General features: G+C 39.2%; 1 protein-coding gene across 2 annotated transcripts in view; it reads left to right on the top strand.

Moving 5' to 3' along the window:
• Positions 1-13,806: 13,806 nt before the first annotated feature.
• Positions 13,807-17,928, top strand: part of LOC133556335 (E3 ubiquitin-protein ligase KCMF1-like) — a 36,780-nt gene continuing 32,658 nt past the window's right edge. Inside the window, exon 1 of one of the 2 annotated variants that reach the window (XM_061906157.1) lies at positions 13,807-14,014. In XM_061906157.1, coding sequence (XP_061762141.1) covers positions 13,999-14,014 — 16 coding nt within the window. In that variant the 5' untranslated portion in view covers positions 13,807-13,998. The remainder of the gene's footprint in view (positions 14,015-17,928) is intronic. The other variant, XM_061906156.1, reaches the window with a different exon arrangement.

Raw genomic sequence — 17,928 nt, 5'->3', positions numbered from 1 at the left:
GTGGCAGGAAAACCTTGACGTTTTGGTGCTCAAAACCAGGGAGGAACAATATAAGTCAATACCGATAAAACCGACTCCCTGTTTCTCAATAACTAATTGATTTTACTATCCATCCATTTTTCTACCGCGTGTCCCTTGTTGGGGTCGCGGGGTAAACCCTGGACAAGTCGGCACCTCATCACAGGGCCAACACAGATAGACAGACAACATTCACACTCACATTCACACACTAGGGCCAATTTAGTGTTGCCAATCAACCTATCCCCAGGTGCATGTCTTTGGAGGTGGGAGGAAGCCGGAGTACCCGGACGGAACCCACGCAGTCACGGGGAGAACATGCAAACTCCACACAGAAAGATTCCAAGCTCAGGACTACTCAGGACCTTCGTATTGTGAGGCACATGCACTAACCCTTCCTGCACCGTGCTGCCTTGATTTTACTCTCCATTCATCCATCAATTTACTACCGCTTGTCCCGTTCGGGGTAGCAGGGGGTCGGTCGCTAGAGCCTACCTCAGCTGCATTCGGGTGGAGGGCGGCGTACACCCTGGACAAGTCGCCACCTCATAATTGAATATAAATGTAGTTTGTGCACACTTTTATATGCTTTTTGGGGCAGCTTTTCAGGCATCAACAGTACAGGACACACCTTCTCATTCAATGTCTTTTCTTTATTTTCATGAGTATTTACATTGTAGATTGTCACTGAAGGCATCAAAACAATGGACACATGTGGAGTTGTGTACTTTACAAGAAAAGTGTAATAACTGAAAATATGATTTATATTCTAGTTTGTTAAAAAAATAGCCATCCTTTGCTCTGATTACTGCTTTGCACGCTCTTGGCATTTTCTCGATGGGCGTCAAGAGGTAGTCAACTGAAATGTTTTTTACTTCACAGGTGTCATAGTTTTGATGCCTTCAGTGACAATCAAAATAGTCAGGAAAGTAAAGAAAACGCATTGAAATGAGAAGGTGTGTCCAAACTTTTGGCCTGTACTGTATGTATAACGTTGTTTCATGTGGCTGATAAGGTTTGATGCACTTCCTGGTGCAGATGGCTCCTGCGATAGTGTTTCTTCACCTGGCTCCTCTGTACTCAGACATGCATTCATCAGTGTGTGTATCTGACTGATGACGGGGGATATGAGCAGGGTTGACTTAACACGGGGGTCAGCAACCCGCGGCTCTCGAGCCGCATTCGACCCTTTAGTGCCCCCCAAGTGGCTCCCTGGAGCATTTTTTTAAAAAGGATTGAAAATGGAAAAAGATGGGGAGGAAATAATTGTTTTGTTATATTATGCTTTTTGTATGAAGACAAACATGACACAAATCTTGCTAAATGTTAGAAAGCCCACTGTTTAATATGTTTGTGTGTATGCTTCACTGATGAGAGTATTTGGTGAACATTGTTTTGTCCTACTAATTTCGGTGGTTCTTGAACTCACCACATCTAGTGTGTGTGTGACAATCATTGGTACTTCAACTTTAACTTTTGTCGGTATATTTGAGCTCATTTAATATCCTTTACTTTTATCCTCTTTTTATATAATTTAAATGTGCATGTCTCATGACACAATATCTTTACGTAATATTGGCTGCATTTCAGATAGTTGTTTGTGTGCCATTTGGTTCCAGACCACAGCAAACATGACCTAGCTTGCCAAAAATGGTAATTAAATCTATTAAAAGAAGACAACCGGCCATTTTCGTTAACTTGGACACACACATCTATATTTTTGGCCATTAAAAAACAGTAATTTCCATGAGTTATCTCACTTTCTGAGTAGCCTCTGATTCACTAATGTTTTATAATGTTGTAAAAATGTGTAGAATAAATAATACATTTCAACATTTCTGTCAACAAAGATTTGCTTCAGCCTGCGACACAGTCATTTTGATAGTAGGCTATTCTAGCTAATATAGACACTTACATCATGCGTTGTCTTCACTATAACACTTATATAATTATTTTAAAGTCATTTTGATAGTAGGCTATTATAGCTAAGATGTACTTATGTCATGTGTTTCCTTCATTATAACACTTATATATGGCTTTTCATTTTTTGCGGCTCCAGACAGATTTTTTTGTTGTTGTATTTTTGGGCTAATATGGCTCTTTCAACATTTTGGGTTGCCAAACCCTGACTTAACCTAATGGGGGGTCCTCAACAGCGCCACTCTACATAGCTACTGTGGTCAACATTGGAACTGCCACAAAACACATTTTAAGATATTTAAAACACTACTGCTGTTTGGCGGCCAAAGTGGATAGTGCACCAACCCCCCCATTTATCACGTTTTATGTGTCAGGTAAACCGCAACGAATGGGGCCATATAAATCCCCTTCCTACTGTAGTTTAGATTAATTTGATTATTACAAGTTAAACTAATATAAATGGATCAAATCCAGACCACATGGAGTGCCTGGAACTTTAAACATGCGGACATTGTTCCCGCAGGGCCCCTACAATGTGAGACACGTGCGACAGTGGTGTGTGTGATGTTATCTGCCTGTGTTTTTTTTAATTTTGTATGAATGCACATGTAGTAAAATGCAAATTCAATGTTGATGATGTGCATGTTTTAGAAAAAAAATAAAAATTCCCAACTAGTATCCTTAAAATACACATTGAGGCTGTGAAGTGGGTTTTATCCAATTACATGATTAATCAAACAAACAAATCAATAGATCAGTCAAATAACCGATAGCTTCACTCCTAGTTGACTTCCATAGACATAGAGACACAAAAGATGGAATGACATTTAATTTGGCTACTAGTGGTGTCCTGATCTGATATCAGCAAAAAAAGTATCAAACGATATCAGCCTTTATTTCCAAAATAAGGTACTTCTGCAGCCAGTTAACATCTAAATGTCCTCCAGTAAACACACAAGGTTGCTCTTTTATTCTATTTTAGCCGAGTCATTTACAAAAGGTGACATTAATAGGAGCTAGCAGCTACACAACCGCTAAGCACACAATAGCACACAAGCTAGACATAGGTAATAATAACTGAACAATATTTCAGTCTAAAACAGCTCATTTAGACCCTTTTCCACCAAAAGTTCAGGGACTTTAAATTCGTGGAACTCACGTTCCTGTCCAAGTGTGTGTGTGTGGTTTTTTCCACCACATTTCACAGTTCAGGTCGTAAAAAAATACAAAGCAATCATACACAAAAGGATATGATTTATAAAATAAAGTGTAAGGAATTGTACAAATTCAGGTTTTTGTCCACAGTGTCGAACCGTCAGAAAGTTGTCCTCTTGGTAAATGATGAATATTCATGAGGGTCAGGCAATTGCTTTTAGTCCTTTTCAGCTGTAAATAACAATATATAAATAAGAAATGTCCGTGTTTATCTGTAAATAACACTAAGTAAGTAATACATGTCAGTGTTTATCTGTAAATGACAATATATGAATAATAAATGTCAGTGTTTATCTGAAAATATCAATATCTACATTATAAATGTCAGTGTTTATCTGTAAATAATATATAAATAACACGTGTAAGTGTTTATCTGTAAATAACAATATATAGATAATACATGTCGGTGTTTATCTGTAAATTACAATATATAAAGAAATAAATATCAAAGTTTATCTGTAAAGAAGAATATATAAATAATAAATGTCAGTGTTTACCTGTAAATAAGAATATATAAATTACAAATGTCAGTGTTTATCTGTAAATAAGAATATATAAATAATACATGTCAGCGCTTATCTGTAAATAAGAATACATAAATAATAAATGTCAGTGTTTATCTGTGAATAAAAATATGTAAATACTACATGTCAGTGTTTATCTGTACATAACAATATATAAACAATACATGTCAGTGTTTGTCTGAAAATCCATCCATCCATCCATCTTCTTCCACTTATCCCAGGTCGGGCCGCGGGGGCAGCAGCCTAAGCAGGGAAGCCAAGACTTCCCTCTCCCCAGCCACTTTGTCTAGCTCCTCCCGGGAGATCCCGAGGCGTTCCCATGCCAGCCGGGAGACAAAGTCTTCCCAACGTGTCCTGGATCTTCCCCGTGGCCTCCTACCGGTTGGACGTGCCCTAGGGTGGTGTTTGGGTGGCATCCTGACCAGATGCCCGAGCCACCTCATCTGGCTCCTCTTGATGTGGAGGAGCAGCGGCTTTACTTTGAGTTCCTCCCGGATGACAGAGCTTCTCACCCTATCTCTAAGGGAGAGCCCCGCCACACGGCGGAGGAAACTCATTTCGGCCGCCTGTACCCGTGATCTTATCCTTTCGGTCATGACCCAAAGCTCATGACCATAGTTGAGGATATGAACGTAGATCGACCGGTAAATTCAGAGCTTTGGCTTCCGGCTCAGCTCCGTCTTCACCACAAAGGATAGGTACAACGTCCGCATTACTGAAGACGCCGCACCGATCCGCCTGTCGATCTCACGATCCACTCTTCCCCCACCCGTGAACAAGACTCCTAGGTACTTGAACTCCTCCACTTGGGGCAGCGTCTCCTCCCTAACCCGGAGATGGCACTCCACCCTTTTCTGGGAGAGAACCATGAACTCGGACTTGGAGGTGCTGATTCTCATTCTGGTCGCTTCACACTCGGCTGCGAACTGATCCAGTGAGAGCTGAAGATCCCGGCCAGATGAAGCCATCAAGACCACATCATCTGCAAAAAGCAGAGACCTGATCCCACGGCCACCACACCCTCCGGTCCCCCGTCTTAAAGAGAGGGACCACCACCCTGGTCTGCCAATCCGGAGTTACCGTCCCCGATGTCCACGCGATGCTTCAGAGTCTTGTCAATCAAGACAGCCCCACAGCATCCAGAGCCTTAAGGAACTCCGGGCGGGTCTCTTCCACCCCTGGGGCCTTGCCACCGAGGAGCTTTTTACCCACCTCGGCAACCTCAGCCCCAGAAATAGGAGAGCCCACCACAGATTCCCCAGGCACTGCTTCCTCATAGGAAGACGTTTTGGTGGGATTGAGGAGGTCTTCGAAGTATTCCTTCCACCTATCCACAACATCCGCAGTTGAGGTCAGCAGATCACCATCCGCACCATACACGGTGTTGACAGTGTATTGCTTCCCCTTCCTGAGGCTGCGGATGGTGGTCCAGAATCGCTTCGAAGCCGTCCAGAAGTCGTTTTCCATGGCTTCCCCAAACTCCTCCCATGTCTGAGTTTTTGCTTCCGCGACCACTGAAGCTGCACACCGCTTGGCCCCTCAGTACCTGTCCACTTCCTCCGGAGTCCTATGAGCCAAAATAACCCGATAGGACTCCTTCTTCAGCTTGACGGCATCCCTCACCGCTGGTGTCCACCAACGGGTTCTAGGATTACCGCCCCGACAGGCACCAACAACCTTGCGGCCATAGCTCCAATCGGCCGCCTCGACAATAGAGGTGCGGAACATGGTCCACTCGGACTCAATGTCCAGCACCTCCCTCGTGACATGTTCAAAGTTCTTCCGGAGGTGGGAATTGAAACTCTCTGAGAGGAGACTCTGCCAAACGTTCCCAGCAGACCCTCACAATGCGTTTGGGCCTGCCAGGTCTGTCCTGCATACTCCCCCACCAGCGCAGCCAACTCACCACCAGGTGGTGATCGGTAGAAAGCGCCGCCCCTCTCTTCACCCGAGTGTCCAAAACATGAGGCCGCAAATCCGATGACACAACTACAAAGTCGATCATGGAACTGCGGCCTAGAGTGCCCTGGTGCCATGTACACAAATGGACACTCTTATGTTTGAACATGGTGTTTGTTATAGATAAACTGTGATGAGCACAAAAGTCCAATAACAAAACACCACTCGGGTTCAGATCCGGGCGGCCATTCTTCCCAATCACGCCTCTCCAGGTTTCACTGTCGTTGCCAACATGAGCGTTGAAGTCCCCCAGTAGGACAAGGGAATCACCCGGGGGAGCACTCTCCAGTACTCCCTCGAGTGTACCCAGAAAGGGTGGGCACTCTGAACAGTTATTTGGTGCGTAAGCACAAACAACAGTTAGTACCCGTCCCCCCACCCAAAGGCGGAGGGAGGCTACCCTTTCGTCCACTGGGTTGAACTCCAACGTGCAGGCTTTGAGCCGGGGGGTAACAAGAATTGCCACCCCAGCCCGTCGCCTCTCACTGCCGGCAAAGCTAGAGTGGAAAAGAGTCCCGTCCCTCTCGAGAGAAGTGGTTCCAGAGCCCTTGCTGTGCGTCGAAGTGAGTCCGAAGTGAATGTTAGTGTTTATCTGTAAATAACAATATATACATAATACATGTCAGTGTTTATCTGTAAATAACAATATGTATATAACAAATGTCAGTGTTTATGTCCCGCCGACAACACAAACTCATTGTCTGTATCGTTAGCTTGTTAGCATTAGTATTCAGTTCACTGGGGTTGAGAATAAATAACTACACAAATGGAGTGTCACTGACTACTTTTACAACATGCAATAAAGTAAATAGTTAATGTTTGATGTTATTAACCTTCATTCCACTCCTGTACTGCCGCCTTTTATTTCACATTTTTCCAACAAAGTCAGAATAGTAAGCAGCTGAGGTCGCCACTTCGAGTCCTGCTAATTATTTTATATTCCTCTGTAAATACATTTAAAAGAGTCCAACCACTTCTCGTAGCTTCACATATCGAAATTAAGTTTGTATAAACTCATAAACAACATTCGTCTAAATACATTTTAAAGACTAAGGCTGACTAAAAACACTGCAAGATAGTTCCACTTATCAACGTTCCTCAGCAAACAGATGCCACACAAAAGATCCTGCAAGACTAGTACTGAGATAAAAAGTCGAAATGATGATACAAGAAAGTCAAAATTATGACCTAAAAAGTCATTATTATAAGATAGAAAGTCGAAATCACAGTATGCTTTATCAGACAAAGTTATAATTATGAGAACAGATGTTGAAATTATGAAATAAAGTCATTTATGAGAAAAAAAAAGTCAAAATTATGAGATACCAAGGTCTAAATGATGACATAGAAAGTCACATTTATATAATAGAGACTCAAAAATATGTGTTATGAAATTACAAAAGTAACCAGTAACAAACATGTCCGCATCATTCAACTTACAGTGTCAGGAACTTAACTTTGTGTATTTTTGTGACCACTGGGTGTCACCAAAAACAAAACAAAAAATACCCACGTCACTTCAGCTGAAAGACAGCATAAGTCCAAGTGTGTTTTATTTTAATACCTACCATTGTTCTATATTGGACCAATTTCACTCGATCAAACCTTTTCTCTTTTTCTTTTTTTTTTTTTTTCAAGCATTCCACACAACTAAATAATAACAGCATGTACTATGACTTGTGCCATGGCCGGCTCTACGCAGGGGCAAGAGGGGGCAGAGCCCCCCTAAATAAATGTCTTGCCCCCTCAAATCAAAATTTGAGAAAGTAAATTTTAATAAACTCACAAAATTACTACATTACAAGTTGACAAAATTATCTGCACTAGCGGAAAAATCCGCCGAAAAAGGGACACACACGATATAGTAGTGTCGGCTTCCCTCTCATTCCTCCCTCCGCTGTGCATGTATTCAACATTCCACAGGCTGCGCAGCAGACACACACCCGCACACACCCCTCAGCCCTCAGTAAACATCCAATCACTGTTGCATTATGAAAGTAAAAGAAAAGGAAAAGTTGTCTACATTTATCATATACTTGTTAGGATGGGTGTATGTGTGTAGTCTTATCCGTCATAAACACGTTTATCGTCGCGGACTTTCGGTGCTACGGAGTTCCTTTTTTTTAATTTTTTAATTTTTTTATTTTTTTTACAACTTGACGACAGCAGTGACAGCGGAGGTTCTGAGCAGCAGTGGTTTGGAAGGCAGAGAGCCTCCACTGTCCCTGTAACAAGCTACACGTCATTTATGATGCTGTTAATGACGATAAAAATGAAACATAAGGTATATATCCTGCTTAGCAGTCCTCCTCTGCTGTCCTCTGTTCAGAGCCGAGTCCCTAGCAACGTCCCGTTTTACTTAGCAACGGTCTGGCAATCGACTGCTGGAATTATTTTTCTGTAGTTTTTCTTGTAAGTCTACATAGTCAACCTTTAATGTTTCAATCTACATTGTGTAATAAACAAATTATAAGTTTCATTTGATACGACCAAGACACCTAAAAACAAAAACACAGCCGTTTTCATTAATTTACAAGCAAGTGGGCAACACACATACATTGGAGTGAATTAATTTTGTGCCCAGATTAGTGCCCACATTCTGTTTTATAAATTAGTTTGAGATTCTTTTTTATCATTATTCAGACTACCTTTCAGTTTTGTAAATATTGACTGTAGTGTGTGAAGTCCTACTTTGGCTCAAAATTTGAGAGTTAGGCCATCCAGTTAGGATAAATGTTATGTTGTTGGTTGATAAATTCTGGATGAAGGATGTTTTATTTTATTTTATTCATTTGTTTTTATTTTTCAGTTTCCCCCCCTGAGGGATTGCCACCTTATTGTGGTCAGGAGGTTTGCGTGCCTCAGTGACCGTAAGAGCTATACCAGCAGGAGCTTAGTCTTCAGGTGGGACACCCAAGTTGGACAGGTCTGAAGGTAGAGGCCTGACAAAGTGCAATCCACTACTCCAGGTTGGGGTTGGACACATAGCTGAAGACCCATTTCAATGAAGAAAGCATCGTTACTATAAGCACAAAAAAAAAGTGCTGGAGCATGATGTGTACACATGATGCCCCCTTCACATTTCTGATTGCCCCCTCATATAGCATGCCTAGAACCGCCCCTGACTCGTGCTGATATCGTAGTAGTGATCGGCCAATACTCAAGGCTTCAATAACGGTATCGTATCTGAGGTAGGAAGGTCGCATGTATGTGTGTGAAAGAGGCCAATTTTTCCACAGTTGCTCCTGTGCTTTGTTACTTTGCAAGACATGTCTCAAAAAAAAAAAAAAAAATAGGAAAAAAAAGTGTATTTTATCCCCTTTCAGACAGATCATTTGTCTGCTTGGAGGGGTGTATCAACGGGTGACGCATGAAAAGATCAGATTGCACGATGTAGTGTGTTACTGTGTGAAAGTGCACACTGTTGCTGCAATAGTCAGTATGGCAGCTAACCTATGTACAGACTTAGACATAGACTTAGACAAACTTTAATGATCCACAAGGGAAATTGTTCAACACAGTAGCTTAGTTACAATGATGGAAAGTGTAAGGATGGAAATGACAATGCAGGTATAAATAGACTAGGTATAGCAATGTAAAACATAACATATCTGCAAATATATACAATATATACTTAATATGTGTACAGTATATTAAATATACAGATATAATAGGTCTATAACATATATAGAATATATAACAAATGCTATGTACACTATCACAGTATATTTGGCAGCCCCAGCATAAAAAAGAGAGTAAGTCCAGCAGAAAATACAATAGACATTAACAACAAAGAGAAGTATCTGACATAGAAGGTGTCAGGTAATAGGCCGATATTATCTGTTGCTTTATGGGGAGTGATTATACAGCTTGATGGAGTGTGGAATGAAGGAGTTCTTGAATCGCACAGTGCGGGAAGGAAGCTGAAGGAACATGTTGGAGTATGAACTCCGCTGTCCCTCAATTGTCTGGTGGAGTGGGTGGAAAGGACTGTCCATGATGGCCAGCAGTTTGTCCAGTGTCCTCGTCCCTCACTGATACAAACGCCTCCAACTGCGAGCGAATAGTTTGGCCGGCTTTCCGGATCAGTTTATCAATCCAGTTTGAGTCCCTTTTGCTAGTGCTGCTCCCCCAACAAACCACAGCAAAGTGAAGGGCACTGGCCACAACAGACTGATAGAAGATCTCCAACACCTTGCTGCACACATTAAAGGACCTAAGCTTCCTCAGAAAAAGTATGCAATCATTAGCTCCACTCTGACTAGAAACTGTACAGTTGTCTAACTCAGGGCCGGTGGGCCAGATGTTGCCTGCTACTTCATTTTATTTGGCACTCGAAAGCCGGGAAATAAAATGTACAGTATCCATAGAGTGCTGTAACTTTTCTTACTAAATGTATTCTTTCTTTCTATTTTTGGAGAAAAAATATATATGTACTCCAACGTAATTACAAATTATGTTAACTTAAATATTGTCTAAATATGCAAAAATATATGATCAAACATTTAAACGATTGTTTGAATATAAATAAATAGTAATAAGAATGATTTCAAAGTAAGTTATCTATCAAAGTGTGCAATGTAAAAGTAGCGATAGATTTCATGGTAAGATTGTAAAATTTACTGTGGTTTTTCCAGGGTTTTCCTTTAAATAAAAAACACTTTTTTACTGCAATAAACTTGCCGTTTTGGCATTTACAGTTATACACCGAAAAATCTACAGTTGTTGATTTGCGGTTTAAAAAAGCCCACAAACAAACTGGCAGCTTGGGTGCCAAAATTTTACTGTAAAATTGCGTTTTTTTATTTACAGTAAAAAAAAAAATTTACAGTAAAATTCGAGCAACTGAGCTGCTTTTTTTAACCATAAAAACAGCAGTACTGTTTTTTCTATTTACAGTAATACATACTAAATGTTGAGGTGAAATTATTGCAATTTAACATTTTTTTTTTCCATTTTAGTTTTTTAAAAATCTACAAAAAAATGCATTAGATAATTGTACACTGATAGTATTCATTGTTAGAAGCAGCCCTCTGGGGCAAAACATAACTGCGATGTGGCCCTCAGTGAAAAGGACTTGTCCAATTTTTAGCATTTATACATATGTATTAATGACACAGAGCTGCTTTTAATAAAAGTGTAAACATCCTCTTTTATGTTCTGTTCCATTTCCTCACTATTTTGAAAGCACAATGCAAACTTACAAGACGTTTATTTTGCTCTGATGCAGCGCTGGCGTCAGACTTTCATTGGCTTAAACTGTAAATTATGAAGTTATTATTTTCCATCTGCCAAACAGAGTAGACCTTTAAATGCTTGCTTTTCTGGGTGGCTTGGTTGGACACAACAAATAAATATTGTTTAAACAGAACAATAACAAAGTCTAAGCACCTCTTTTGTGCACTACCAAATAAAAATAAAAAGGTCTGAATTGTCAGCAAAAAGATTCATACTGACATTTTTTGCATTTATTTTTACATTAAATCATATCGTGCATATCTATAAATAATTTTTTGAGATATTATCATTTATTTATTTATTTTTTTATATTGTTACAGCTTTATTTTAAGGGCAAATACTGTTTCATTGCAACCAAGGAGTCATGTGATGATTATTTTGAAATAAGGTTTTGAATATTTGCAACTAAACACTGGCAAATTATGTGAAATAATCATGACATCAAATCTGCCCCTTTTGCGAATAATACCGCAAGTATGCTTCCTAGCGGATTTGAGAGGTATAGCAACATATTTAAAACTTGCAACCCTTAGAGCAGTAGTTCTCAAACGGGAGTACGCATACCCCTGGGGGTACTTGAAGGTATTCCAAGGGGTACGTGAGCTTTTTTTTAAATATTCTAAAAATAGCAACAATTCAAAAATCCTTTATAAATATATGTGTTGAATAATACTTAAACAAAATATGAATGTAATTTCATAAACTGTGAAAACAAATGCAACAATGCAATATTCAGTGTTGACAGCTAGATTTTTTGTGGACATGTTCCATAAATATTGATGTTAAAGATTTCTTTTTTGTAAAGAAATGTTTAGAATTAAGTTCATGAATCCAGATGGATCTCTATTACAATCCCCAAAGAGGGCACTTTAAGTTGACAATTACTTCTATGTGTAGAAATCTTTATTTATAATTGAATCATTTGTTTATTTTTCTACAAGTTTTTAGTTCTTTTTATATCTTTTTTTCCAAATAGTTCAAGAAAGACCACTACAAATGAGCAATATTTTGCACTGTTATTCAATTTAATACATCAGAAACTGATGACATAGAGCTGTATTTTACTTCTTTATCTCTATTTTTCAATCAAAAATGCTTTGCTCTGATTAGGGGTTACTTGAATTAAAAAGATGTTCGCAGGGGTTACATCACTGAAAAAAGGTTGAGAACCACTGCCTTAGAGAACTAGCAAAGCTGCCTTTAATTCAACCATTGTCTAGAGTTTGGTATTATTTTATTTAATTTTACCATTTTATTTTATTCAATGTAGATCACATCATATTATTCTCCAAGTTATTTTTAAAATTTTGTTTTATTTAACTAAGTTTCATATTTTTGTTATTTTGTATCGTATTTTCTTTCTTTCCATTTTATTTTACGTGATGTATTGCATTTCTATGGAAGCACGTTTCTGCCTTTGAAAAAAAAATAATGAGTTGATGTCATTATAATGAGATAAAACGTCATATTTATGAGATAAGAAAGGCGAAATTGTGAGATGAAAAGTCATCGTAATGAGATAAAAAGTCGTAATGATGATATTAGACAGTCAACAGTATACAATAAAAAGTCAAAATTGTAAGATATGAAAGTCGAAATTATGAGATAAATTTATAATTATGAGAAAATACGTCGAAATTATTAAATAAAGTCATAGTTCTTAGAAAAAAGTCAAAATTGTGAATTATGAACGGCGAATTTATGACCTAGAAAGTCACCATTATAAAACAATAAATCGAAATTATGAGATAAGAAAGTCAAAATGATGAGATGAAAACGTAATTATGAGATAATACGTGAACATGCTGATATATGAAACAAAAAATCAAGAGATAAAAAGTCGTAATTATGAGATAAAAAGTCGAATTTACAAGAAAAAAGTCATAGTGTGATAGAAATTCAAAATTATGAGAAAATAAGTCACAATTATTAGATAGAAAGTCAAAATTACGAAATAAGTCATAGTAGCGAGATAAAAAGGCTTAATAATCCATCCATCCATCCATTTTCTACCGCTTATTCCCTTTCGGGGTCGCGGGGGGCTAATAAGAAATTCAAAATGATGAGATAAAAAGTAAACACTGTGAGATATGAAAGTTGAAATTATGAGATAAAGTTATAATGGTGAGACAAGACTTTTGAATTATGAAAAAGTCACAATAATGAAAAAAAAGTCAAAACCATGAGATACAAACGTCGAATTTATGATATAGAAAGTCACGATTATAAAATAAAATAAATACATATAAACAATATAAATATATATACATTACATCAATTGTATATATATATATATATGTATATATATATACATATTATAATATGCATTATATAAATCATAATTATATCAATTATAATAAAATATAATAGATTAAAAGTATGAGAACAATTATTGTCATTATTTGTACGTTTTACTCTCATAATTAACAACTTTTTAATTTCAGTTTTACGACCCTTAATCTCATAATTTCGATTTTGCCTTTCATAATAATGACTTTATATCTTTTATGTATGCCTTTGGGGCATTTTTTACATAGTGGTGTACATACATAGATACATGCACATACATACAAATAAATATGAATAAGGCATCGCTTATATGGCATATATATATATATATATATATATATATATATATATATATATATATATATATATATATATATATATATATATATGTATATATATGTGTGTTTGTGTATATATATGTACACATGTATATATACACACGTATATATACATATGTATGTATATATATATATACATATATATATATATATATATATATATATATATATATAAACATATACATATACATATATATATATATATATATATATATATATATATGCCAGATATATATATATATATATATATATATATATATATATGCCATATATATGCTACATGTTGTGTCATCGCTATGACAACAGTGCCATCTCGCGGCTGTCTGAGTGCGCATCAGAGCAGTGACACAGCAGCAGGAGGGGGCAGCACAGCGGATCCTTCATGAGGGAAGAGGCCAGGGACAGCCAGGCAGCCCCGGCTTCTCCTCTCCATACTCACAGGATTCTTTCCTTTTGCAAGTCAGGCCCGAGCTCGGGGCCGCCTGTGGCTTCGTAGGATGTCCCGTCATGAAGGTAAGCACCGCGGCACACTAGCGCTTGGGATTGGTGTATGTGAGAAGAAAGGTTGTGACAGGGCAGCACCGGCTACTATTAGCTGGAGCTAACAGAACATGTCTTGTTATTCAGTCCTAAGTGTTAGCATCATAATGTCGACCACGAAATACGAGCGACGCCAACTATAACATTTTAATGAATGTAAGCTTGCCCGGACCCCCGGACGACACTTGTCAAGTAAGCGGAAGGAGCTAAGAGAAGGTGTCGCTGAGTGGAACTAATGGGCTAGTTAGCTTGCAGCTAACTGAAGCTAGGCTTGTGGTGGTTACCTTGCAGATTTGATAATGCCAAGAACAGGCAGACTTGATAGTGCCAGGAATAGGCAGCTGGCGGTAGGAGGGTAGGGGGCTAGGGGGCGAGGCTGCTCACTTGCTAGGTAGCTCGAGCCGCCTCTCCTTTCGCCAAAAGTTGGCCCTACGTTCCAGTTTCGCTAATGTGTAGCAAATCAATAATATACACAGCATGGCCCTGCGGCAAACCTTCAAAGTTGAACGTCCAAACGTCAGCTAACACAACAAGGGTCGGTTGATAGCTTACCGCCCGCAAGATGGCTAACGGCAGCCGGTTTAGTCGCTTAAAGGTTAGCCAGAAAGGCAGGTTAATCAGGCCCAAGCGGCCTTTATCTTCCACGTCAACTTAAAACTTCCTACACAAAATAAAGACCCTTTAAATGTCAACGTGAGAAGCTACTCTTGAACCAGACTGACAGTGTTTACACTCATTTTGCAGTCTGTACCTGTAAGGAGGCTTAATAATAGGTGACAGGCAGGTAAACATTGCTACTTTGTTATGATCTCATTAGCTCCTTTTGACATGTGAAAATAGCCTATCCATCCTTCCATCCTTTTTCCACCGCTTATCCCTTTTGAGGTCGCGGTGAGTGCTGGACCCTATCTCAGCTGCATTTGGGCGAAAGGCGGCGTACACCCTGGACAATTCAACATCTCATCACAGGGCCAACACAGAAAGACAGACAACATTCACACACTAGGGCCAATTTAGTGTTGCCAAACAATTTATCTCCAGGTACATGTTTTTGGAGGTGAGAAGCCGGAGTACCCGGAGGGAACCCACGCAGTCACAGGGAGAACATGTAAACTCCACGCTGAAATATCCCGAGCCTGGGGAAAATAGCTTGTTGCTTCTGATAATTACTGATAATGTATCCCCTGATGATACTTAAAGAGGTCATATTGTGTTTTTGTTTCTACATTTAAAACACTTTCTGGGGGTCTACGTCTGTGGTTCACTAACTTTTTCCCAAGTACCATCTCAGAAAACACTTGGATCTCCAAGCGGCACCAAAATGACCAACATTAAAATACAGTAGCCTCGTAGGCCTAAGTATTGATTACAAACAAGGCATAGGTTTTAATTAGTAAGTATTTTTAATAGTTTTGGCCACGGTAACATTACACACACAGTTTGAACAGTAACACTGTTTGACTATAATCATTTTTTATCATGTCGATGAAGCCCACGTGACACAGTGTGAGAATCACTGGTCAACATAACATGTAATAATGGTTTTTTGGTCAAAATTTTGCATAGATTGTTTTACTGACGGTCTCTTCTAGATGCAGCGTTTTGTAGGCGGTCTTATTTACATGCCTCCACTTTGTTTGTTTGTTGCAGTTTTTAGCGCTTCCATGTCAAGTCTATTGACTAATATAAGTTGGAACTATACTCTGCTTTGTGTTAGACATGGCAACAACGGAGGATGCACGTGCATTTAGGAGCCCACAACAAGAGGATAGAGAAAAAGAAGGAGCTTATTGACTACAACGCAGACTACAATGGCAGACTCGTGCAAATTTTTGTGTGTAAATCTATACCATATATGGATCATCCGCTGATGTTACCAATGACTGAAACATTACCAATGGGGCAAATTCCAAAAGACTCAAATTCCCGAAAGTATGAAGGAAGGTAAGGTTGTTTTATTAGATTAGATTAGATTAGATAGTACTTTATTTATTCCTTCAGGAGAGTTCCTTCAGGAAAATTAAAATTTTCAGCACAATCTCATTCAAGACCAGGCAAACATTACAGGGAGACAGAACAGGATCGCTGACGGGTCTGCCGGCTTTCAGCGCCCCTTACAAAAAAGCTGAGATACAGGTAAACAAGGGGGGAATGGGCGAAAAAAATAATAGATTAAAATAAAATAAAAATAAAAGTTAAAAAAAAAAAAAAATATATATATATATATATATATAGATTTTAAATATCCCCGCCAAGCCTCCAGTGTTTGATTTCAAATTTTCGAAACTTATGCAGTTCCCATATAGACAAAAACTGGTACCAATAAAAAGGAAACGTTGGTTTTGCATACTAGGTCCCCTTTTGGAGTAGTAGGGGACACTTAATTAGGTACGCTGCACATTCTACTGAAATTCAGTACACAAGTTGTGTCAACATTACATACAGTTTTGCCAGTTTGGGGTTCTTATACACACAACATAATAACACCGTATGTTGAAGCACAATATGTCTGACTATAGTAGCCGTAATGATCCGACAATCCATCAAGTAGTGTGGCTTCATAGCTTATCAAAGTCGTACTAAAACTTTTTGACAGGTTTTTAGAGCACTTTGTGTACTACTTATATTATCAATAAAACATCAAAGTTTTGGTGTTTTATTGTGCTAACGTCATCTTGTAGTCCAGAAGTCCTCTTATGTGTGACTGCCATCTACCGGTCACACTTATCATTACACGATGTCCATCCATCCATATTCTATCGCTTATTCCCTTTGGGGGCGCTGGTGCCTATCTCAGCTACAATCGGGCGGAAGGCGCATACACCCTGGACAAGTCGCCACCTCATCGCAGGGCCAACACAGGTAGACGGACAACATTCACACTCACATTCACACACTAGGGCCAATTTAGTGTTGCCAATCAACCTATCCCAAGGTGTATGTTTTCTCTCTCTCTCTCTCTCTCTCTCTCTCTCTCTCTCTCTCTCTCTCTCTCTCTCTCTCCCTCCCTTTCCCGGCGCCGCTGTAAACAGTCCGGGCTGCGGAGACGAGTGGCCCGGTAGCTTCCGAAGCACTCCTCCAAAGGGCTGAGCGACAGTACAAAACTGTGGTGCACTGGACTGATACTCCGACAGAGTCGCTGAGCGAATCTGACGTGTAAAACGTTAGTTTTGATGTTAGCCTGTTGAGGGCTAATTGTGCTACTGTAACTGTAAACTCCACGGCAAATTTTTTTATATTTTGAATGTTATTTTTAACACTGATCACCAGTGGAATTATTCATTTCTTATTGTGTTAAGCAATGTTAGCTAAGATTAATCTGAGAGCCCGATGCAGTCTTTAAAAGTGCCACATCTGGCCCTAGAGCCATAGGTTCCCTACCCCTGCCCTAGAGGATCCTCCCAAGTGTCAGTCACCAAGTGGCAGTCACCCAGCCACTACAACATGGCCACAACGTGGAAATACTTCATCACAACCTGGATAATTCCTCTAAGTTAGAACAAGGGCTTTAATGTGCTGGAGTTGTTCTGTTAAAACCTGGTCAATTACGATCATTAGCCATATTGTTAGCATTTTGCGGTATTGGTTAGCTGTCAGTTCTTGTTGCTCACATTAAAGGCTCACCAATGTCATGTGAGGATGAAGTGCATCAACAGAGTCCAGCATTGCCCAGACAGCCTGTGTATAGCAAATAGCAGTCTTGCTAACATTAAGTTGCGTGCCGAGTCCTGGTACGTCTCATTTTTTGATATCGCTCACCTCAAATGCTTACCAATGTGTTGTAATTGATGAGGCAGGAGTTGACGATGAAGTGCATCTACTGCTATAAGTTGATCAGCTTAATTGTAGCGGTGAACATAGCGCCAATATTTGCTGCCATGGTGATA

The sequence above is a fragment of the Nerophis ophidion genome, linkage group LG07 (genome assembly GCF_033978795.1).
Source record: "Nerophis ophidion isolate RoL-2023_Sa linkage group LG07, RoL_Noph_v1.0, whole genome shotgun sequence".
Lineage (NCBI taxonomy): Eukaryota > Metazoa > Chordata > Actinopteri > Syngnathiformes > Syngnathidae > Nerophis > Nerophis ophidion.
This window is presented reverse-complemented; position numbering and strand designations above follow the sequence as displayed.